The sequence below is a fragment of the Procambarus clarkii genome, chromosome 41 (assembly GCF_040958095.1).
Source record: "Procambarus clarkii isolate CNS0578487 chromosome 41, FALCON_Pclarkii_2.0, whole genome shotgun sequence".
Lineage (NCBI taxonomy): Eukaryota > Metazoa > Arthropoda > Malacostraca > Decapoda > Cambaridae > Procambarus > Procambarus clarkii.
Window position 1 is genome coordinate 17,003,417 of NC_091190.1, and position 25,485 is coordinate 17,028,901.

Genomic DNA, 25,485 nt, shown 5'->3' on the forward strand with positions numbered 1-25,485 from the left:
ACTTGACTACGTTCGAACCAATGTTAGCTCGTTTTGTTTGAATCCCTTCCTAAATGCTTCGCCACACGTGCAGCAAACAATTGCCAACATAACTTAATTTGGTTTGCACTATGCTAGGCTTTGCTACATAAATTGAAGTATATTGTTTTAAAGTCCTTTTTCTCAAATGGAGAATTTGACGAATGAGTTTAGTGCTGGACACTGCTCGGATGAGTATAGAAGAGTATTCAGCGAATTAATGATCAAACGAGACTGGACTATGGTATTTCTGACATAGATGCTGCTAACGATGCAAACTACCTTTTCGCTAGAGGCTTCTTTTCTGTAGGCAGACCAAGATGCAGTCAGGCCTGAATTCATGCTAGATTAGGCACTGAATTTGCAAAGAAACATTTCGGCCAGTTTCTTTCCCCGCAACTTTCCCCAAACTAAAATCTTGACCCCAAATAACATGCATAGAGGCAGTTCTTTTGATAATTAGAGGCACAGAAAATGAATACAACGACGACGACGGTGGTTTAATTTACATAACCAGATAGCTATTTTAACGGATTTCAAATTTTTATTCGGGTAAAAGTACATACATAGATGAGTTACAAACATAATGTTGGATTTATAGATAATATATACAATACCTAAAGCCACTAATACGCATAGCGTTTCGAGCAATTTGTAGATATTCACCCTATCCTGGTGAGAAGGTTGCCTTGGGCTCCCTCCCTTTCTCTGACCATTGCATATGTGAACTGAAACAAACGTGCAAAAGAATTTTCCATTTGATATATGTTTTTCAGGTTATTATTGTGTTGTTAGTATCTTAACTCTTGTGGGTTGTGATGAGATCTGTCATTTGTGTATTTTAGTTTGTGTTTGATAGGGAATTAGGTATGCTTAGGGGTGCTTTCTCGCCATTCCCTGTGGCTGGGGTGATTGGTGCCCTGAAGCTACATACACCCTATCCCCCTCCCCCGAAGTGGCAAGGGGAGTTAGGGGGCAACAAAATAACTGGGTCATCGGCGCACCCTGTGGAGGGGGGCGCCCTTGGAGGGTGGTTGGGTGTTCAGTGCTGGGGCAAGAGGAAGGAGCGTCTTGCACCGGTGTATTTAGAATTACCTGAGTTTACTTGAGAACCACTAACACTAGTGGCCTCGACGAGGACAGGAAGCCGGCGGCTTGGGATATCAGATGAACACAAACTAGTTTTTGATCTATACCCTGCGATCCTTCATATAGAAAGGGGAGCAGCAAATTGCTGTATACTTATAATTAAGATTTAGCGTGTTAATAGTAGTAATAATTTTTTATTGTAAATAATAAAATAATATTGTATTTGTAAATAATAATAATAAAATATTAAGTTCAGACACGAATGTGTATACGATTACGAAACGAGCAGTGAGTGGTACCATGTTAGGGTACGAACGGTTCGTTTGTTGATAAACAAGCGCAAGATGGAGGAGGCGCCACGCGCCTCGCGGGGGGAACCTGACAATATCTCCACCATACACACAGACTGGGGGCCCCTGGTGCACGTCAGGCCTGTATTTACAACCGACTCCAAGTAAATTGCCATTATTTGGTTGTATTTGCTGCTGTAACGACTGGTCTGCCTCGGAATACGCTGGGGGATAACTACCGCATTCTGTATTGTTGCCCTAATACCGTACTGTATTTACCCTAGTTGTGCTTGCGGGGGTTGAGCTCTGCTCTTTCGGTCTGCCTCTATAGTCCCTGTAGTCTGCCTTAAGAATGACTTCTGTACTGCTTCCACAGTACAGTATTGTAGTGTGCCTCAAGATATACTACGGATGGTTGATGCATTATGTTATGCATTACAGTATTGTAGTGTGCCTCAGGATACACTAGGGGTGGTTGCTGCATTATGTTAGCCCTATACAGTATTTTAGTCTGCCTCGGGATACACTGCAAGTAACCACTGTATTATGACTTATTACTCCAATATAGTACAATATGGTACTGTGCTTTTTCTGCGTCATTTTGAGTCATATTTGTAAATGAGCAAAATTTTTCGAGTAACTTTAGAAATAATTATGAACTCTTACTTAAACTAAGATTAGTAGGAGTCAAATAGGGACATGAAAGTAATCATGTTACATCGTCACTACATTTTAAGCAAACCAATCCTAATCTAACAAGAAAAACACGTTTATATACATAATCTGCGAAATGTAACATCATTAACATAATCGGCTGCATCTTGGGATCTATCTCTTTAGGTACTACTGGTGGATAGAAGCCTATGGAGTACTGTACTGTCATTTAGTATAAATTATGATGATTGTTCACAAATATTACATTTGGATATAGGCCAATATTCAGAGCATCCAGTCTTATGTTAGATAAGAATTCTTAAAATAATAATAATGAAGGTGAAGGAAAGACCCAATGCATGTGTAAGTGTATTATTAAACCAAATTTTTGGATGAAGCCTACATCCTTTACTAAGGCACAGGTAGTGTTATTTAACAATGTTCTGAACAATGTATAGCACCAGGGATGTGTGTGGGGGGAGGGGGTGATCATAAGAACCCCCTGCTCCTTGAGGAGGTCAGAGTTTGCCCACTATTTTCAGGTAAACAATTACGGGCTTCTGGGACTGATGTGCCTTGTTTACATGGAGGCATGTCAATGTGGCTAGTTACAGGGAGCCACTAATCCCCACACTGAAAGAGGCATTTCATTACATTCAATGCTTTTTCTTTTTTCTCCCAAGAAGTTTGTCTATAAACTAGCTGTACAAAAATATTGAGAACACAATAGCATGATAATTTTGGATGAATTACAAAAAAAAAAAAAGGTTTTAAAAATTTTGAATGTGAAAGAATATTATATTAAATCCCTTACACAATCGTCTTGAGTAGCTTATCAATAATGTAAATGATTAGTAACAGTAATGTCGTCTCAGACATAATAACATAGGAAAAAAACCACACTTGTGTATTTGTGAAATTTACATAAGGAATTTACACCAAGTCTTTCGCACTCATGAGAGGCAAAAGACGTGGTGTAAATTACTTGCATAAATTTCACAACTACACAAGTGTGGGTCTTTTTCCTGTAATATAAATGATTATAAATTATACAGTATTCTAAATTTTTTTTTACTAAAACAAAAATTGACAAAAGAAATTTGCAATGAATTAGTTGAGTCAAGTTCACTAGTAAATAATATTTAATAAAAATATATTTGTCTCTTGAGTCCAGTGATAGATTTTTTAGCACATTGAAGTACTGTATGGATATTTGTATACATTGAAATTAGCACAGGTTTCCTATTTTCAGATATTTAATCGCAGCATCAGGGAGTGCTGTCAAGTTATTTAGTACCACTAGTGGAAGCCTTCTAGAAGAACGGCATTACCATGAAGCTAAGGTTGTGACATTTTCTTTCCATTTACTTCTAAAACTTTTGTTTTGTTTAAACTATTACTCATTATGACTTGCAAGTACCTATTAATTGTTAGGTAAACGTAAGCTTCAGGTGTAAGAAAATATGGCTAGATGTTTGGTCTTGCCTGGTAATGAAACCCTTTACAGTACCATTCAGTTATGAGTAGACTCCACTGCCCGCTTGTTCTAGACTTTTATTAGTAGGTTATAAAGTACAAAAAAAAGGAAATGAAAGGAGCACTTCTTAGAATGACATTGCTTTAATTTTTTTTTTTTTTTAAATGAAAGGCTGAAATGATGATTACGAACATGTATAGAATTTTTTTTAATGAAAATTTGACGATAAAACCGAGGTCAGATGAGAAATTGTGATGGAGTGCAAGTGGTTTGTTTATGCCTGTGAGGAAATTTATTTCTTTAGGCCAAAAGAGCTCACATAGCTAAGATAGCCAGGGATGCAAAGTTGGGTCCTAAAGGATCTTCCATCTACAAAACGATGCTTATGGAAAGGACAGGAATGGTGAAAACATTCTTTCATCAACTAATTGATGGGGAGGAGGAAATAAGCAATATACTAAACAGTTGTTTAATATTAGTCTTCATTAAGAAAGTCCTTGATATACTCATCTAAGAAGCAAGCTACAGAGATGTTGATGAAAACAGACTGTAACATACAAATAAATAAGAAGGATGTACATAAACAGATTGAGAGGCTCAATCCAAATCTCCCAGTCCTGTCAAAGAATTTAAGTTATAAAGATATGCGAGGAGCAAGTCGGTAGGCCACTAACAAGTTTATTTAAATTAATCAGTCGGAACTGGTGTTGTCCCTACATTCTGGAAGATTGTTAACGTACAGTACAGTAGTTCCAATATTTAAGAAGAGAGAGCAAGCTCTTGCTAGTGATGTTGACCAGTAAGCTTCATATCACTCGTGGGAAAGTTCCTGGAATAAGGAGGGATAAGGGAAGTACTGTACTGCTTTCAGAATAGGTTTTTGAACGAGTGAAATTAGTTGCCGACAAGCAATATGGAGACAGTTTAACAGGTTTCAGGAATGGATTGGATATGGGTGAGAAGAGGTGGATTTATATGGGACCCATCTAGTATTTTATTTATTTATTTATTTATATACAAGAAGGTACATTGGGGATTAAGAGAGTACATAGTAATGATAATTTTACATTCTTGTAAAACCACTAGCACTCATAACGTTTCGGGCAAATTATGGGCAGAAAGTTTCGGGCAGTATGGGCCAATGGGTCTACTGTAGTACGCCCTAATTTTTATGTTCTTGTCTATTTCTTCTATTATTTTTGAATCCCACAGGTTGTTGGAGTGGTGCCATCCTCTGTTGAAGAGAACCAGTTTGTATCTTGTGATGAGAGCGGTGTGGTGTGTTTCTGGAACTTCCAGAAGAAAAAAGACATTAAGGTAAAAACTCTTATAACATGCACAAATTTATTAGGTATTCCTAGTAGAAATTTTCTGGGCTGGGCCTCTCAGTAGTTCCCTGATGATTAAGTGCTGGTACTGCTAAGCCTTTAAGTTATAACAGATCTTTGGGATTTACACAGGCCTACTGGAAACAAGGATCGGAGTCTGGTTCCTTTAAGAAAGGCAAGGAAAGAATGGGTTTCGGAGGTTGACCCAAAAACTGAAAGAAACCATCCATAACCTACAGGAAGAAAAAAAATTACTGTACTGTAAACACTGCTGGAAAGAAAGAAATGCATAAGGAAAGCAGTGCAAAAGATAGTTGGCAACAGTTGAGCAACCTTAACTCCGATGCACCTATTTGGCAATAGATAGCACAGTAGCTTAGTTCCTTACAAAAGAGACACGATGGAGAGACAAGGGGGATAGGGGAAAAGTCACTGGATTAAGTACGGGAGTACAGGTACTGTACTTTGTCAGAAGGAAAGAAAGGGTCATAGTCATAGAGGATATGTCAAGCTGAAGAGGATTGGAAAATGGTGTTCCACAGGGCTCTGTTTTAGTACCATTGCTGTTTTTAATTTATATAAATGACTTTGTAGAGGGAGTGGGCTCATACAATGGGGGGCTGACAGCTGAGTGGACAGCGCTTCGGATTCATAGTCCTGAGGTTCCAGGTTCAATCAAGTGTGTGGCAGGAGCTATTATCACCTACCCTTCATGGTAGAAATAGAAAAAGTACACTTCTGTGTTATTTTCCACTGATAAAAAATCAGCATGAAAATTGATTCGGTGGAAAACAAAGTATTACAATCCTATATCAGCAGTCTTCCAATGAGCAATGGAAAGTAACATGATGTTCAATGGAGCCAAACTCCAACAACTGTACTTTCAGTAAAGAAAATGAAAGCCCTAAAATGAGTACATGATGCTGTCAGATCTTTTCATGGAATGGAGGTAGCAAATAAGAGATCCAAGAGTAATAATGTTAGATTGCCTAACATTTAATGAGTAGAATAAAGCCAGTATAGCAAGAGTAATAGTAAGAGTAGTCGAGCCTGACCTCAAGCCAGGCTTGGGGAGTAGAACAACACCCAAAACTCCTCTCCAAGTACACTGTATGTGGCATGAGCCAGGAAAGGCAGTCGAGATGCCACACAACATGCCTGGCTCTAGGCTGGACTGTGGGAATAGAACTCAATTTTAGATTTCATTCATGAGTTTTTATTTTGCACCATCTTGTTTAAAAAATCTATACCTGTACTGTAATATAAAAAAAAAAAGGATTTTTGTTTGTTAGGACTTAACATGATTATATCAAATCATTTTTTTTTCTTTTTACAGAAATTTGTTCTTCTGCCAAAAGAAAACAGCATGAGGAGGGTTGCATCGTTCAATTATTGTAGCAGACGTGAAGAATTATTTTTATTGGTACAAATTTGTGAGTCACAGAAGGGAAACTTGCTGAAGTTCTGCCATCCATTTAAGGCTAACAAATATTCTAAAATGTCTACGGATGTTTCGTTGGGGCAAAACAAGGTATTTGATACCAGATTTTGTATTCTTACAGTGAATAATATATTCCATAGTTAGTTATACCCAGTAAGAATAACTTAAGAATTTGTCATGTTTACAAAGGTAATGGGTAATAGTAAAGGAGAGTGATGGGTATGTATGGTATACAGTATAAGATTTGTTATATCCTGTGAAACATTATGTAGGAAGTAGTTGTTGAACAGTTGGAGCCTATGATGTGTACAAGTTTGCAGCTTTGTGCATGTTTTTAAAATACAGTACAGTATTTATTGGGCTGGTATTTGAGGGTTTTGTAGGCCGAACAGCATTTTGGTGGCTCAATGCATAGTTAATGTGCTGTGGCCTTGTTGGGCTTGTGTGGCTTGGGCTATGTTAACCATCCCTGACCCCTTCCCCTTTGAGGGTTTGGGTTTCTTCTCTCCTTTCCCCTTGGTGAGTTACCTCTTACTCATTTGTTCCTTGGTGACAGCAACAAGGAGCCACTATGTGAACCCTTCTCATAAACCGGCATTAAATGTAACGAAATGCTTCTTTCTGGAGGGCATTTATTGGATGGATCCAGTAGTTTCATGGTTCTACCACCTGGTGGCAAGCAGCTACTATTTGGGGTTGAATGACCTAACTACTGAGTGAATCGTTTCCTGCTCTGTTTATATTTTTCTTGTTGGTGTCTGTTTTGATTGGCTCTACCTTTTTGGTGGTTAGTGCCTTGGTGAAGGTGATTAATATAGATCCCCTGCTCTGTACCCACTTTCAGAGTCTCTGGTGATGCAGTGGTAACACACTCGCCCAGCTCCTGATGAGCAATTTGGTCTGGGTTCAATTCCTTTCCAGAAAGAATTGGCTAGGTGCCAATCCATAACTGTTCACCTCTGTTCACTCAGCAGTAATTTTGTACCTGGTTGTAAACCAGTTGGTGGGTTGTGTTGTGTTGTGAACTAGCAGGTAAAGCTTACCATTAGGCCTTTCCCATGGGAAGGGAAAAGTCTCAGCCTGGTAACAGGAGTCAGAAGTTGTCTGTTCCCGTACCCATCTGTGAAAAGAAAAAAGGGTGGGACTCTGGTTTTAGTTTCTAGTAGGCTCTTACTGACTCATAAAGGCCTGGTGTGACTAAGTAGGCCTGGAGCCATCCAGCGTAACTAGGTACACGCAGCCATCAATTTTATGGCATGTTCATTACTGTATGTAAACATTTTTATTAACATAAAGATTTTTCTCTTTTGTAGTTTGCAGTGTCACATTGTGAGAGTTATATAGCCCATGTATCACAAGAAGGTCTTGTTGTCCTTGGAAATGATTGCAGTGTTGGAGGCATTAACCGAAGAAGGTGAAGTGCATCAAAAATAATTTTGTTTGATTATAATTATCACAAAATTTAAATAAAATTATTAATAACTTAATTTTTATTTAAAAAATGAAGAAATGCCTGTCCATTAATTTATATTTTACTCCTTTTATCACTCGTGTTATAATCTTATGTCATTTTATGTCATTTTAGACACTTGGTTGGCGATCGTAAAGTGACTTGTGTGATCTTCCACCCTTCACAAGATGCAATAGCCACTGGGGACATCACTGGACGTGTTGTTATTTGGTATGAATTTATGCGTGCCAATCCTATAAAAAAAGAACTCCATTGGCATACACAGCCAGTTGCTGATCTTGCATTTTCTTTCACAGGTTAGTATGATATTCCATTTCAGACATGCAAATGTTCAGTAGCTTTATTTAAAGCAATCATTAAAACCTTTGTATCAATTTTTTTTCATTTCAAGTACAAGATTTTTACTGGGCCTTTAGACTGGAAATGAAACCTTAACTCTCAGTGTGTAGCTAATGAAATGAGGTCATACAGTATCTGCCTATGCGAAAAAAAAAATATATATAAAAAAAAAATTTGTCCCTTGTAGAATTATTAATTTGTATGCAAAATGTGAGAAAAACTTTCATTTAAGTACAGTATGTACCTTTTAAGTGGTTGGGTGAACCGTAAAATATTGCATGTTGGCAATTTGAGCCGGTATCTATTTACACCTGATGCCAACTTTTTTGATACTGCAGTATGAGAGACATGACTCCAGTGCTCACCTTGGATATTTCTTTGATTGTTTATCACTATTTTTTAAATGTCTACTATAATATGCATATCAAATAATTTGTTTTATGGGAATATAATTTACAAAAAGTGAAAGTAGGAGGTGCCTTTTATTGGCCCGTATTAGGCAGCTCCTACTTGTATGCTTATGTGTTAGATGCTTAATTTAGTTGCTCAGCTAGTTGTGTGTTTAGGCTGCGATCTGTTCTTCTATTACTCGGGAACTCTAAGAATTCACCCTGGATTGGCAGTTGATTTAGTATGTTTGTGAGGCTTGGTGCATTTTTAGGCTTAGATGTACCGATACTCAAGTTGCAAGGGTCTACTGAGTGATCTACAGAAAGGAGCATTCCATTACAGTCAGCACTTGATTTTTAGGAATTCTGATAAGAAAAATAATGCTCTTTTCACATTTGTCATTAATCATGCTAGCACTCTTAATAGTACCCAAATCTTTTAACACAATCAGGATATTCTGGCAGATTTAGCTTATCTGTAATGTGACAGTATCTAATCTCGATGCCAAATGGTAGTAACTACTATTTCCGTGCCCCTGTTATGAAGACCAGGTGTAAGGCTGTCCAACCTAAAGGACTGATTTTGTTAATATATTTTGCACCCCATATAAATGATTACATTTTATGCATGTACGGTATTTCATAAATTGGGGACCATCTGTTCATCTTTTCATCATTCCATGTATCAGTTTCATTGGGGAGGTGGTGAATAGAGGAATAAAGGGGAGCGATATAGTGAAGGAAGGTAATGGATAAAAATAAAAATTGCATACAATATACAGTAATAAAAATTTCACTTCGAACTTTCTCACAAAAAATTATTTTATCAGACATCGTCATTTCACATTTACAGGAAAGGAGTTGTACAGTGGAGGTGGGGAATCTGTGTTGGTGAAGTGGCAGCTCTCCGAAGACCAACGGAGCTTTCTTCCTCGCCTGGGATTGAACATAAAATATGTGGCTACAGATATTAGGAATAATTGCATTGCAACAGCTCATGTAGATAATTGTATGTATAACTTGGTAATTTATAGACATTCCTACAACTTTTAAGTGATGATATTGCCCAGGAAAGCAACTAAGGCTTTCAGAATTTATTTTTCAGTATGGCAAAAGATTGCCAGATGTCTCTAGTGTTGAATTATGTCCACATAGAATCTTTAGAACTTTTAAATATTATGGGGCACATCTATTCTCCCACTATTGGCATGTGTGGTGATGATGCACTCATGCTTGGAGAAGTCATACTCTCTGCTGATGTAAGTTTTTTGTAAGGTTTGGCAAGATTGATTATGGGACAATATTCAATTTAGAAATAAAGTATATGAAATTTGAGGTGATTGCATTGTATTTTAATATGGATATTCTTTGAGCTACTAGAGTAGTCACTATTTGAATTTTTTTTTCAGCATTTACCATTATTTCTGCAAAGGAGTACATGGTAGAAGGGATTATCCAAGGCCTTGCCATGAATGTCGACAATGTTGAGCCTTTCCCAGCAGGCATAGTTTATGATCCAAGGACTCGAGCTGCTGTTTTGAATGGCAGAACAGGCCATGTTCAATTTTATGACTTTCAACATTGCAGACAACTTTTCCATGTAAGTAGGACAGATACTTATTGATAAATATCTGAGGAGGAGTATGATAGATTCATCAACTCATTTCTGTATTGATACATGTCTCTGTGTTTCAATATAGATTACCAATGTATGAAATACAGTATAGTATCTGGGCTTGGACCCCTCAGTAGCTTCCCTTATTTTATGGCACTGGAACTATAGTGCCAATATCAAAATGGCAGGCACCTGTGACTCAACCCACAGGGAGAAAGCACTATTTTCCATCAACTTGGCCACCCTCCCCCCCCCCCTCCTCTATGAGACAGGGAATCATGGGGGGAATCAAAGTTCAACCCAGAACTGAGGTGAACTGCACATGTAAATACAAAAAAGTTGTTAAACCCCTCAACCATCTTCTATGAAATGTTTAGAATCACCAAACAAACAACAAAAACTCTATATCATGCAAATAACAAATTGCCCAACTCATATCTCTGCTATCCAGTGGCAATCCAAACCACTTAGGGCTCTAGTTTGGCAACCACCTCAAACTCGTCTGCCACTCACAGCAGTATGTCACATGGTTCGTGTGGCAACAACTGTTATATCTTAGTCAAGTTGTCTGCTTTCCCTTGAATCTCATACATGTGGACTTCGGTGTCCACGTGTATGATATTCATGCTGTGATTATTTTAATAGGCATGCACACTGCTCATATGATTTCCATAATTCAATTTTACTAGTTTCAGGGTTGCCCTTTTTTGCCAACACTAGTAGAGTCCTTTAGAGATGCCTATGTATTAGTGCATACCTATCAGTAACTACAGGGAGTGAGATCTAACTTTTTCACCTGGAAGCTATCTCGCTGATATTGCCCCAAACTATTGGTTCACATCAGTCACAGGAGTTGTGTTTGGCCTACTGGGAACCAGAACCAGAACTCGGCCCACCTTCACAGATACACAGAGTGAGAGAGTGACAATCCACCACCCCATCGGGAGAGTATCTAGAAAGTCAACAAATTTGATAAATTTATATAATAAAATGTGTGGAACATTGATATACTCAAAAATATGATGCACATGTTAGTGACAATATTATTATATTCTTAGAACAAGAAAACAGTGCTTTTGCTGTTATTACACTGCATATACATTATTTATATGTACTGTATATATATGTATTCATTATTTATTAAAATTTTTGGGCACCATAATGAACCACTAAGCGGGTCTGGTGGGCCCACACACACACGACATAGTGTCAAGACAGTAATCATCTGACAGCTGCACCTGACTTGCCATAATGCTTGCCGTATAACACACATCACTAACTCTAGGCACAGTGTTGCTATTATCATCAGCATCCTGATCTCTTAAATTCTGAATATGAACAACTTTTACAGAAGTTTATTTTTTTAAAGGTGCATGAGGTCATTTCATGATGGGTGGATGTACCAAACAATGGCAGAGTGCAGTGGCTGTGTGCATCATGCTGTGAACATCATAAACAAACAGCATTGTGTTCACTGATATCTGAACACAGTACATAGTCTTTATTGCAGTCAGGTTCTTCTATGATATAATCATTGCAAAATAATAATAGTTACTGCACTTGTATATTTCTTAATTTTTTAATGATGCTGTGGACACAAGCTGAATAGTGGTGCTGTTAACTCATGCTGCACGTGACAGCCTTGGTTGCTCCCTTCATGCCCAGGAACTGCCGAACTGTACCCACAATTTTTTTTATTTCTCGGAATGTTTTTGAAAAAAATCTGTTTACTGGAGGCCTGAGGAAGCTGAAATGAGCCCCGTGTACCTGTGGGACTTTTAAATCTTACTCAGAACTCTACACTCTAAACTCTAAATCAAATATATATAGGATACGTGCAGTGGAAGGGTTAATTAGCCTCGCCTGAGAACACTCCTTTTCTGGATGTTTTCTTGGTGCGAGTGATCGTAACTGTCCCAGCACTGCGCCTCTATGGGGTGCAAGGTTCTGGCTCTGGTCCCTGGTAGGCCAAATAGGACTCTGATGACTGAAATGATCCAGTAGTAGGAAGCCATCTTGGCAAGATTGCTTTAGGGAGTCACTAGGGCTCTACCAGAAAGAGGTGTTTCATTGCTTTAAACTTTTTTTTTTTTCAGTTGGATATAACACTGATCAATTACTATACCCAAGAGAGATATCAGAAGATCCACAACACAGATGTTGAGCATCTTGCAGTGTCTCCAGATGGGCATTGGCTAGCCACTATCGAATATAGAGATGACCATCAAACCTCTTTAGAACTTCGCCTTAAATTCTGGAACTTTAAGAAGAAAGATCAGAAGTATGTATAATGTTCTTTATTGTGTATTTGTTGATGCAAATGCTTGTGTATTTGTGGTTCGGAAGGTGTCTAGTAGTATTGACAGTGAATTAATACTGCCATAATCCAATCCTTGTTATGGCAAGCACCATGATTTTATATGTTGTAAGCAACATAATAATAATGGTAATGATAAAAATGAGCAAAAATTGACCCCTTTCAAACCTGGGAAACCGTGGTCATTTAGACTATTGGACAAGAAATGTGAGAATTGAAAAAAAAAACATTGAATGTAATGAAACAACCACTTTTGGGTCAGCCCTGGTGGCTCCCTGAGTGCCACTAGTTACTACCTCCCTACTACAATATTCAGTAGTTAGCAGAGAGATACTATAATTGGTATTTTTATCAAATCCAAAGTTCTGCTTGAAGTGGTCATTGATAGCTTTGATTTTATTTGTATGATAGTGAGCTGGTCTTTCAGAGAGTTGGATAGAGATTTTTCCACTATCTTCCTTCAAGTCAATATGGCAGGGCCATTTGCAATATTATCTCTCATGTTGAGGGGGCAGGTTTATATATCCTAGAATGTTTTGTGGTTTTAATGGACGATATGGGTGCATGGTGAGGGGAGCAACCTAATTGCCACTCAGATGGTAGATTTCCAGTATTCTGGACACTATTTCAAATGTGATTTCTGGCAGTCAATCCAAATGGGACAGAATTCTCTAGTGTCTTCATAACATCAGTATGAATGAGACCAAATGAGGCATGAATTTTTGTCCTTTTCTGAGGCCAAAACGTTCTTTATCTTGGGTATCACCCGAGCAACTTAATTTTTAGTTTAATTGATGCTTGATTTTTAGTGGAATTTTTTTTTTTTTCAGTTGGTACCTCAACACCTGTATAGAAATGCCACATGATAAGTATGTCAATGGCATCACATTCCAGCCATCTCTAGGACCCGAACAAGCGTCGCCACTCTGTGTAACTTGTGGAGATGATGGCAGGTTTAAGGTTTGGCAAGAAACTGATACCACAGATATATATGGTAAGTAACTCAATTTTCTATAAAAAGTTTACGAGAACAGTAAATATATGACATAAATGTACATCCAAACTTCCACAAATTCATATTTCATAACTTTTTACTATGCTCGAGGTAAACTTTACTTGTGTAGTGCATAATGTTGGCTTAATTACTGGGTCTTCTCTGTCCTATGTGTATGTCTTCATGGTACATTGTGAAGATAAAATATTGACAGTTTAAGTTACAGATGTCTTTTTGATGGCTTAAAGCTGGAGCTGGGATAATGAAACATGTCAGTTACCTCATTCATTGATAGGAGCAGTGACAAAGATTAATGCCAACAATATTGTTTGTTAACATTGAAAAGTATTCCTGTTAATAGAACTTTGGTTTGATGTTGCAGTATATTTGCAGTTGTCATAAAATTTGCATTATGAACTATTTACAAAAGTGACCAAATATTCTTAAGTTGTCTTTGCTCTCTTGGATACATATTGCTACTGGAATTAGTTTATTATTAGAGTACTGAACTTGATAGTTTAGATCTAAAGAAAGAGATGGGTCAATATAAGAGTAAGTACGGTAGATAGAAAAATGAAGTACAGTACAAGGAGCAAAATAATGTGTAAGCTCCCAGGTCATTATTTGGAGATTACCATCTGCGTACAGAGAATACAAAATTACAATATAAAAGGTACCAAGAGACACATAGTTACACCATACAAGATACTGCATCATAGACAAAGTGAACACGAACAGATTGCTCAGATTAAGAAGTTGGAGTAGCAGTGCTGACAAAAATTACAAACACAAATGAGCCACATGCTGTATAGAAATGCTATTTAACTGCGGGAAAGTAGTTAACATGTGGAATGAACTGAGGGAAGAGTCGCCAATTCAGTACACAGCTTTAAAAAAATAAATAAATAAGGCAGTTGTAAAAAAAGTTTGAGTACTGTACTTTAAAGAGGTTGGCCAAAGAGCTTATCTTCACTACCTAAAACTTAAAAGCATGTTTGGGCAAGAATCACAACAGACTTTACAACCACTACAACGGGTGCATGGGAAGGTGGTTCCTTTAGCCAGTGCTCTAGGTTGCTCTCTGGGCAGTCAGTGTACTGTGAGCTGGGTCTTCCAGTCCTATTATACCAGCACAATACACACATTAGGCCTTTTTCTAAAATTGGGGCTATAACTATAGATATATTATAGATAAATTTAACTACTGTACTTTATCCACAGGGGAAAAAAGTTGTTGGAGTTGCTGTGGCATAGGATTTTATAGACATCTTCCAGCAACAGCAGTACGGATGTCTCATGATGGCTCGCTCATTGCTGCTGGTTTTGGGAGTATCCTGACATTTTGGCTGCCCTCATCTTGCAACCTTAAAGGCACACTGTCTCAGCCATACCTTACTGAGAAGATCAAGTAAGAAATGTTTAACTTTCAAACAAAAAAGAATTCTGCATTGGAAAATATTTTCATGAGTGTACAAAATGATCATATTCATTAGTGGCCATAGCATAATATGCATTAAGGTTTGGGTAGTGAATCCTTTTAAAACATGAAAGCCATGTTCCATGAAAATGGCTTGTCATCTAAAAAGGTGTTTTATAAGCTTAATTATGTTCCCAGACATAAAATTTTAAATGATTTTCAATTAAACCAAAACTTGTTCAAACTTGACAGATTCATTTTGCTATAGTTTGTGCGAGCAAGATTGCACAGTTCCAGACAGGGGACCAGTGATGCTTCCCTTATTTGGATACAGCTGAAAAATCTATAATTATAGATTGTATTATTAAGAATGTTAAACAATACTCTATTGTATCATCAGACTATTGACATTCGAGTCCTAGGATTTCTCTTGCACTGTCATGAGTGGCAGATCAAGAATGGTTGATTAAATGATGCATTGTGCTTTATATTTCTAGATATATGAAGTTACTAACATTGAATATAACATTGCCATATAAGTTTTATAACACAGTACTATACTTGTATTGTGTTCACAGACAGATTGAATTTGGACGTGGTAAAGGATCTGAATCCATAGTTGTGACTCGCACAGAACACTGGGTTTGTGCCTGGGATTTGTTCACTTGTACTCTCTCTTGGAGAGTTAGCATTTGCTCCACATGCTTAGCTGCTGATCCACTGTCATCCTACATGGCTGTATTCTCTGCGGAGTGTGATGGTAAGAGTAGACACTGATTTTTATCTTTTCCAAACTTGTGATATTAGATACTTTTATGTATTTTCATTATTGTACAACACTTTCCTTTAGCTAGCAATTTATTGTTTCCTCTAAATGTGCTTTTTTTTACTTTGCTACTAAATAGTATTCTAATGTACTGTACGTGTGTGTGTGTGTGTGTGTGTGTGTGTGTGTGTGTGTGTGTGTGTGTGTGTGTACACTCTTGCTTACATTCATGCTCACTTGTGGGTATCCATTTCTAGTAAAATTGGTTAAGAAATATATATATTGGTGACAAAACATTTATCTGCAATAGGAGTAGAATGAGTTCAACGTATTTGGTATTTCAGAGGAACATTCTTTCATTTTAACATCGTGTCATTTTCTTTGCAGTTTTTGTGTTTGAGCCACGAAGTAGTGAATTGGTATCTTGGCAATACAACATTGACAAGCACCCTGCTCTCTCTGCTGTTTTTGTCCCTCACTTAAAGAAGCCTAATTCAAATGCCCGTTGGAATGAACAAAGTGCATTGATATATATCAATAGAAATCAGGTACTGTGTATGATGTATTGTGTATCTTGTATTAGCTTACCTCAAATGTAATTGTATCAAATATTATTGTTTCGGTCTTATCATTCTTAGGTCCTGTTTTACTAATACTTTTATTTCCATCAGACTCTACAAATTCTTGAAGTGAATGTAGATCTAAGTTCAGCCAAAGACAAGATAGCAGGACGAGTGAGAATGTTAGTTCAGGACACGGAGGCGTATACAGCACCGACCCCATTTGCTGCTCTTGTTGCCCAGACACGAGTGGCCCACAATAAGGAAGAGAAGACCAGACAGTCAGACTCTGCTACTTTTGGGATCCATGTTGAAAAATCAACAGCCCTCATACAAGAGGCAAGTTTTTGCATTAAATTTAATTTGAAATCATTTATTTGATAGCCATAGTAAAAGTACTCAATGGTTGTGTGATTACTTTTTCTGGGGAAGCCGCTTGTTTGATTGTTGGCATGTCGATTTGCCTAGGTCCAACACATTGCTTATAGATACTGGAATATGATATAAGAAGAGATTATAGATGTGTGTCATATCAAAACATTGCACAACAAAGAGTACTGGGAAGATGGGACACCATGAGCAAAGCTCTCATCCTGTAACGGCACTTAAGTAATTACTACAAAATCAGAAATGGAACTTGCTGGATTTCTTACAACAACAGACTGATGTGAATGAACCTAGTCAAGCTAATAAGAGACATCCCTGATGCTCATAGCCTTGCCTTTACTGAGAAATTGCCTGGTATATCACATACAGAATGTGAAAAAAATAACAATGGTATGAAAGAACAGCGTGTGTTAAGGAACACAATAATAATGTGTTGGTACATCATTGTTAGGGTTTTTACACTGTGGTACTGATTGTTTACCATGGCTCCCTTTAAACAAGGGCAGGTCTCAGAGGCCTGGGGCATCTTACTAAGACTTTTAGACCAGCACCCAGTTCAAGAAGCTACCTAGGGCCCTCGCCAGGAAAGGGTATTTCATTACATTCAATGCTTTATTTATGGTTAAATATCAGGACTTAGCCAGACTTTATATAAAGTATGTAAACTACTACAAAATATTGATACTAACATACATATTATAATTAAACAGGTTCTGAACGAGGCACGTGTGTATCGCCTTGACTCGTTTGCACATCTGTCATTGGAATTCTGCAAGATGATCATTCCTGAGGCAGTTAACAGGTATCAGAAAGAGTATTAAATTTATAACTTGTCATGAATTGCAAGGTATAGTACAGTATCAGTTTTTCAAAATGATTTGGAGCTGACCAAATTAAGGAGAGGTGCCATTGTTAGGTATGGGTAGATTAGAATTGTGTGCTAATAAGATGAGTAGATTAGAATTAAAAAAAAAATAGCTGGTTTTAAACAAAATAAGAACAAATATATAAATAAAATTAAACAAATTATATTTTATTTTAATTTGTGTGTTATTATTTGAAAGCTAAGATACGGCTCTATAATGTCTAAATACATTTAGTATTTTGACCTAATAAAATTGTAAGTTTAAATAAAAATAGTGCATTAGTACAATATAATGAAACTCTCCTTTATTGGGGCCCCCTCAGTGGATCCCCAGAACTTGTGCATTGACACTCAAGGCTAACATCATCTCACCAGGCATGTAAGACCATTTCACAACTAACTCTCAGGTAAGTGGGAGTTAGTTGTGAAAGACCACAATCTTGCCCCTCAACACAGGCAGGAGAGCTGAGGGTGTCTTAAGATACCACACATCAAACAAATAAATACCAAACAAAATTGAAAACTTTTTCAACTTCTTAAAAAACTAAACACCTCCTCTTCACAAGTTTAGTCTTCACTCTCCTCCTCTCTGGTAAGTTTCCTTTTCCTTTGTGTTGATGGTTTGCAGTTATTTGCTGCTTCATTTCTTTCCTCTCTGAACCTTGCAGATGTTTAGATTCACTTATTTTCTGGTTGTTTCCTTGGTGAACATGATCATAACAACCCTCTGCTCCCTGTACCTCTGTGAGGTGGGGTCCAAGGTCTGGCTCTAGTGTTTGGCAGCCCTATTAAGAACTCCTGAGGGTGATGTGACTTGTGTGTGTAGTTACAGGGAGCCACTGAGGCCCAACCAGAAGGAGATGTTTCATTACATTCAATGCTGCTTTTTTCATGTTAATACTCTTTCATATATTTTTGTTATGTATTTAATACTTATTCAGTGTTAATTTACAGTGAAGAAAAGCAGATGAAGGACGATTTTGAGTCTAAATTGAAAGAAAGAGAAGAATTTCAAAGAAAAACAAAGAAGAAGATTTCCAAGGGAAAAAAGAAAATCTTACAAAAGGTTACAAGTAGTGACTTCAGTGATCTTATGAGTGTGTTAACACTATAAAGGCCTAATACTTTATGCAGAGTTTTCACTTGTACCTTCTAAAGTGTATACAAACGCATTTCTAGGAGATGAGATAGCGTTGAAGTGTTTCTTGTCCATTAAGTGCACTGTATTATGATCCAGTTTTAGTGAGCTTTAAAGTAATTTGACAATACAAGAATTTCATATATCAATTTTATTTTGTATTCTAAAGAAACAGAGATACATAGTAAAGCAAATAGATACATTTTCAGATGGAATATTAATGTAATGTATATATTTTTTATTTATTGGAAGAACAGTTTACACCAGATTATTACAGCATTTACAGATACATTATAAGTTTATTTTAGAATTGGATGCTGTTTTAAATATGGTATAAATATCCCCTTCCCAGTGGAGGCAGAAACAAATGGGCAGAATTTCTTTCACTCTGATGCCCCTGTTACCTAGCAGTAAATAGGTGCCTGGGAGTAAGACAGCTGCTAAGGGCTTCTTCCTGGAGGGGGGGGGGGGGGGGGTAACAATAAGGAGGCCTGGTCGAGGACCGGGTCACGGAAACGCTAAGCCCCGAAATCATCTCAAGATAACCTAAGATAACCCTTCTCATGGGATTTGCCTTGTGGTGTTTGCTTACATAATAGTGACTTAAGTTATTTGTTCGGTACTTGGAACCATTTTCCCTAGACAGAATACTGAAAATAGCTGCTAGGTTCCCTAACTACCCCATATAAGCATATTTAACCTATATTTAAGCAAAATTAATGTTGATTTACAATAAATACTATTGGAAAATAATAGTAGATTGCTTTGCTGCCTGCCTGACAATTCATTCTTGGTCAGGAGGAGGCTGGTTCATTGGTTCATTTTGTAAACTTCTTTGACGTGTGCAACACAGCTTTTCCCTTTTGATCCACCAAACAGCACACCCTAAATTTTAGCCAATTTCCTTGTATGCCTAAATTTTTTTTTTTATCTTTTCTATATACAGTAGTAAAACATTTCTTTCTGATGACGAGGGGAAAAAATGTTTAGGTACTTTTAGTTTGAGTGTATTGAGGAACAAATGTTGAAAATGTAAAAAATCTGGGGAATTAATTTTCAAGTTAACTATTTGTAATATATTTCTCATAACTAATATCTTTCAGGTCTATAAAAATACAAGACATTTGTACATGACATCATTGGTTCCTAGCATGGGGTATCAGTAAATGGATGGTGATGTACCGGACATGGGGCAGTTTTTTTTAATAATGCCCAGAAATGAAACCAATACCTTCATCATATGTTTTCCAGTATGGCAAAAGATTGCCAGATGCATCTAGTGTTGACTTTTTGGGCACATCTAATCTCCCACAGACAATTGGCACACCAGCCAATTGCATTGGGACTACAGGAGCAGTTTAATGGTTAAGATATTTTGTATTGTGCTTTTATTTTCTGTTCACAGCTGCTGCTGAGACAGCAGCTGAGGACAGATCTGCCTGGAGATGCAAAGTGCAGAAGGGACTCCCGCAATTCGAGGATCAACTGAAGAGGCAAGCGGAGGATAAAGAAACTTCAGAGGAAGTCTCGACCACTGTCAGACACACCCGCTTCGGCGTTTATTTGTGCTTGCTGCGGTCGGGACTGCCATTAATATTACATTAATGGCAGAGGGGGGGAGTACATCATTAAAGTACATTAATATTAAATATATAACTAAAATATGATTATCTTTCTAAATCATAACAAATATTTGAGTAAATAATTTGAAAAGTATATGAAAACATTAAATATTTGGAGTTTAGGAAAAAGGTGCATACAGTATATTGTAGCATCTCTTAAGCTTTACATTGTGTGAAATTGCATCAAAATCAAGTGGAAACTCAAAAATATGAGGATTTAGGTCTAAAACCAGCACTGAATGAAATGAAATGGCCCTTTCTGGTGGGTCCCTTCGGTTGCTCCCCGAGCAACACACTGGTGTGCCTGTCAAGCCCCCCTACTGCACAAGGCTCTTCATTCAGGTTTGCCTACCATATCCCCCAGTACCTGAATCTGGTCCATTCAATTGAGCAAGAGGGTGTCTGGGGACCACCACAATAACTAAGAGTAACAAGAAAAGTATAACAAACAAAAAACAAAATGTAGATCACATTTACAATGCTGATCCTATGTAAACAATTATTAAATGGTCCAAACCATTGGCTTGTAGCACAGGCTCATCAACCCCATCATTTACACTCCTATCAATACAGTACTCCCAAACTCTGGTAGAAAGTGCAAGGGCTGGAAAGGGGACCCACCGATGGGCCCACTAGAAAGAAAGTTAATTTTATCTATCGAGCTTTCTGGGAAGGTCCTTTGGTAGCTCTCCAAGCAAGAAAGAAAACTGGGAGGGCTGGGTGTGAGGAGGGAAAGGAGACGCAAACAGGGATATGTCACCTGGATAACCAACCCAACACCAAGACAGTACAACGTTGCATCACAACACGAGACCAAGAAATAAGCTCTTAATACTCCCAAAGAGGGCCAAAACCACCTACTCATAACAAACCCCCAAACCATTGAACCATTGAGGCCCAACTGCACACTACCAGCAGGTCAAGCAGGAAGACGCTATAGAAAAAATTAAATCTTTGAACAAGGTAGCAACAAACAGCATATCTATTCGAACTCCCAGGGAGACGCAAATATCTACGAAGAGGCACCACAAGAAAAGACAAAAAGCATATGAACTAAGTACCACGAAGGCTCTGATGGGACGGGAGCTGGCCAGAGGCAAAAGAACACCTTGGAGCAATTGGAAGGACAATAACCCTGATAGATCAAAGGGGCTCTGCCATAGCCGAACAAAAACAGCTGAGCCCCTAGGGTAGGCAAACCCATAACAATGGGGTGTGTTCTGTGGCCTCCAAGGACTCATAGGGCACACCCAACTTACAATAGAACCAAAATGAAGGTAAGAGAGGAGAAAAACATATTGACCTCAGCAAGATGAGCCACCAGAAATGCCAAGCGACATAGCGAAAGCTAACTGCAGAAGCGAACTGGATTACCCCCCAGGGACCCGATCGTCCCATACCCGAAACAGAACCTATAAGTTCCACAATTGGGAGAAGCTGCCTACTAGCACTAAAGTCCAAAGAACTAGAAGCAAGGCCATCTGCAGAGTCAAACTCCACATGGGAACAGATGGTCGGAACTATCTTGGGTAAGGCAAAATACCACTAATAGAGGAGCCTGATCACGAGCTTCTTGAAAGACAGCTTTGACGTGCAAATCGAACAACACAGTGCAACCGGAAGATAAAGTCAACTTGAGGGTTGTAAGATGTAAATCCCTTGTTTTACAGTCTATTTATTTGAGACAGTTAAGCTGCATCTAGGTACAAGTGACAGGATGAACAACCCAACGGGTTTTCTTCCTATTGGGTGTGGCGTTGTACAAGGGGTATAATCACTCCCAGGATGATTGGCATTACCCAATAAACTATCCCCACGGGGCAAAAGGGAATTACGTATTACCGAGAATGTATAGTGCATAATAAACACACCCTAAACTGAGCTACGCTCCCATGTATGTTATCACAACTTCACATCTATAAATGAATTAAATGCTAACTAATACACTTTCTTGTATTTTACTACATAGGCCTAGGTAATGTTACTGCCACGTATGTATACTTCTCCAATTACAAGATTACATAGTCCAATGTAATGTTGTAAAACTACAACAAGTGTAATTGTTGTAGTTTTAGTTTTAAGTGTTTTTCCTGCCCGAAACGCTTTGCGTAATAGTGGCTTTAGGTATTGTATGTACTAGCTCTATCTATAACTCCATCAACTTTTGTATTTCAGCTTGTACGGATGTACTTTACCTGAATAAATATTTGTATTTTTTTTTTTGTATTTTTGGGTTGTGGGTGGTATTATTATTATGAGCGCGTGTGGGGCGGCCAGGACCGCCAACAGATGGCGGGCCCGGCGCCGTCTCCCTCAGTACACAAACATCAGTGATGGAGGAGGGACATCATTCACTCTCCTCCAGACATATTCACTTGCTGGATTAACCACTCCACCTTATTGCGACTGTCCCATCTGACTTCCCCAATAAGGTCAGTAGGAGACAATGGGGAGAATATGGAGGCGCAGGTCTGGTGTCTCTGGGTAACATAGAGGGACAAAAACTCGGGGCAGATGGCCAGGGGAAGGCAGGCAAGTCCTGACAAGCGTCTTCAGGATTATGACACCTCGTCAAATTCACTGGGTTCCATCACATTCTGGACCCCTCTATGGCCTATATACACATATATATATTCCTCGTAAATTAGTATTTGTGTAATTAACCGAGGAGGGAGAGTGAAAGAAGGTCTGGAGGGTGTCCCAGGCGTCCCTCACACGGATTGACTTGGCATTGTTTTGTATTTATCTTTTATATATAGTTTTATTTTAGGAAGATAATGGTATAGTGTGTGTAGACACCATCAACACCACCACCAGGAGGGTGTTGATGGCAGAGCTCAGCAGGTGTTGACATGTGCTCAACGTTGATGCCAATTAGTTGAGCTTGTGATTAGTTCCCCTTATTAGCATGGCATAATATCAGTAATTTTCTAGTCGTTGAATATTTAAATCATGGCAAATTTGTACGAATAACTTTAGTAGAAAATACAAACGCTATTTTATATATAAAGTAACGTTTGTAATTTGATTACAGTAAGTAATCCTGCTTTATTGATGAATTATTCTTATTAGTAGTAGTAGTAACATCAATCGTATTTAATTATTTACACATTTACTTATTATTATTATTTAGTGGTAGACCAAATGAGTTTACAAACAATATATGATCATTATTAACCTTCATATCTTGAACTGAATTAATATATGTTGGTATGGCTGATTAGGCATTTGAGAGAGAGAGAGAGACAGACAGACAGACAGACAGAGGTGTGCAGTGTAGGCCTATAGCATGTACCATGCGAATCAGGAGTGAGCCGTGTTTTGGTCTTTAATCTTGACTCCTCATCGTCCTTCATATCTCGTCTTAGTTATTCTTATTTTTTTGTTTGCGTTACCATGTTTGAGTAATTATTGTAGACACTCGTTTGTTATGGCTACTGTAGCCTGTCCTCTGGTTAGGACTACTGTAGCCTGTGTTTGTGATTGATGTAGCCTGTCTTTTGGTTATGACTGCTGTAGCCTGTGTGTTTGTGATTACTGTAGCCTGTCCTCTGGTTGTGACTGCTGTAGCCTGTGTGTTTGTGATTACTGTAGCCTGTCCTCTGGTTGTGACTGCTGTAGCCTGTGTGTTTGTGATTACTGTAGCCTGTCCTCTGGTTGTGACTGCTGTAGCCTGTGTGTTTGTGATTACTGTAGCCTGTCCTCTGGTTGTGACTGCTGTAGCCTGTGTGTTTGTGATTACTGTAGCCTGTCCTCTGGTTGTGACTACTGTAGTCTGGCCTCTGGTTGTGACTACTGTAGCCTGTGTGTTTGTGATTACTGTAGCCTGTCTTTTGGTTATGACTGCTGTAGCCTGTGTGTTTGTGATTATTGTAGCCTGTGTGTTTGTGATTATTGTAGCCTGTGTGTTTGTGATTATTGTAGCCTGTGTGTTTGTGATTATTGTAGCCTGTGTGTTTGTGATTATTGTAGCCTGTGTGTGTGATTATTGTAGCCTGTGTGTTTGTGATTATTGTAGCCTGTGTGTTTGTGATTATTGTAGCCTGTGTGTTTGTGATTATTGTAGCCTGTCCTCTGGTTGTGACTACTGTAGCCTGCGTGATTATGATTACTGTAGCCTGACCCCTGGTTATGACTACTGTAGCCTGACCCCTGGTTATGACTACTGTAGCTTGACCCCTGGTTATGACTACTGTAGCCTGACCCCTGGTTATGACTACTGTAGCCTGACCCCTGGTTATGACTACGGTAGCCTGACCCCTGGTTATGACTACGGTAGCCTGACCCCTGGTTATGACTACGGTAGCCTGACCCCTGGTTATGACTACGGTAGCCTGACCCCTGGTTATGACTACGGTAGCCTGACCCCTGGTTATGACTACGGTAGCCTGACCCCTGGTTGTGACTACTGTAGCCTGACCCCTGGTTGTGACTACTGTAGCCTGACTCCCTGGTTGTGACTACTGTAGCCTGACCCCTGGTTGTGACTACTGTAGCCTGACCCCTGGTTATGACTACTGTAGCCTGACCCTTGGTTATGACTACTGTAGCCTGACCCCTGGTTATGACTACTGTAGCCTGACCCTTGGTTATGACTACTGTAGCCTGACCCCTGGTTATGACTACTGTAGCCTGACCCCTGGTTGTGACTACTGTAGCCTGACCCCTGGTTATGACTACTGTAGCCTGACCCCTGGTTATGACTACTGTAGCCTGACCCCTGGTTATGACTACTGTAGCCTGACCCCTGGTTATGACTACTGTAGCCTGACCCCTGGTTATGATTGCAGTATCCCATACGTTTATGATTATTGTCGCTTATCTTTTGATTTGATCTACCATTCGAGTTAGGGGGGTCAAGCCTACCATTCGAGGGGAAACTCAAGTCAATCTTGCCATTCGAGAGAAAGGGCTTGCCCCAAGCCGGGCTCGGGGAGCAAAACCACCCCTTCTAGTCAGGGAGCAGAAGGTGGTTTCGGGTTTATCCTGTCATTGGAGAGGGGGTCGACCCTATCATTCAAGAGAACGGGTCTATCCTTTCATTCGAGAGGGGGGGGGGGTGTCTATCCTATCATTCGTGAGAGGGGGTTAATGGGTTTTCGGCGGTCGATGGATTAAGGCGCGCGTCTAGGGTTAACCAGGACGCCGGTTCGATCCCCGTCCTGCTCCATGTATCAACAGTCAGTGCTTTAAGAATTTAATCACGACAGTTTCTGAGCTAAGCAATTTACTTCTGCAGAGAGGTAATTTAATATAATTTTATTATGCTCCCCCCCCCCTCTCCCATCCGTTACAATCACCAGTATAC

At 38.7% G+C, this 25,485-nt stretch overlaps 2 protein-coding genes across 4 annotated transcripts in view; both read left to right on the forward strand.

The window, feature by feature from the left end:
- Window positions 1-1,406: 1,406 nt before the first annotated feature.
- On the forward strand, window positions 1,407-18,546 carry l(2)05287 (WD repeat-containing protein l(2)05287). Its single transcript, XM_045746989.2, has 16 exons — window positions 1,407-1,561; window positions 3,304-3,394; window positions 4,741-4,845; window positions 6,193-6,387; window positions 7,611-7,711; window positions 7,883-8,064; window positions 9,350-9,505; window positions 9,906-10,096; window positions 12,208-12,392; window positions 13,259-13,422; window positions 14,644-14,830; window positions 15,418-15,599; window positions 15,993-16,153; window positions 16,277-16,504; window positions 17,263-17,354; window positions 18,372-18,546. The coding sequence occupies exons 1-16, from the start codon at window positions 1,452-1,454 to the stop codon at window positions 18,529-18,531; spliced, it is 2,490 nt and encodes an 829-aa protein (XP_045602945.1). The 5' UTR covers window positions 1,407-1,451; the 3' UTR covers window positions 18,532-18,546.
- A 3,928-nt stretch (window positions 18,547-22,474) lies between these two features.
- The window catches only part of mib2 (mind bomb 2), a 66,806-nt gene continuing 63,795 nt past the window's right edge, over window positions 22,475-25,485 (forward strand). For all 3 annotated transcript variants that reach the window (XM_045746990.2, XM_045746991.2, XM_045746992.2), the window contains exon 1: window positions 22,475-22,609. The gene's annotated coding sequence lies outside the window, so the exon portion shown is untranslated. The remainder of the gene's footprint in view (window positions 22,610-25,485) is intronic.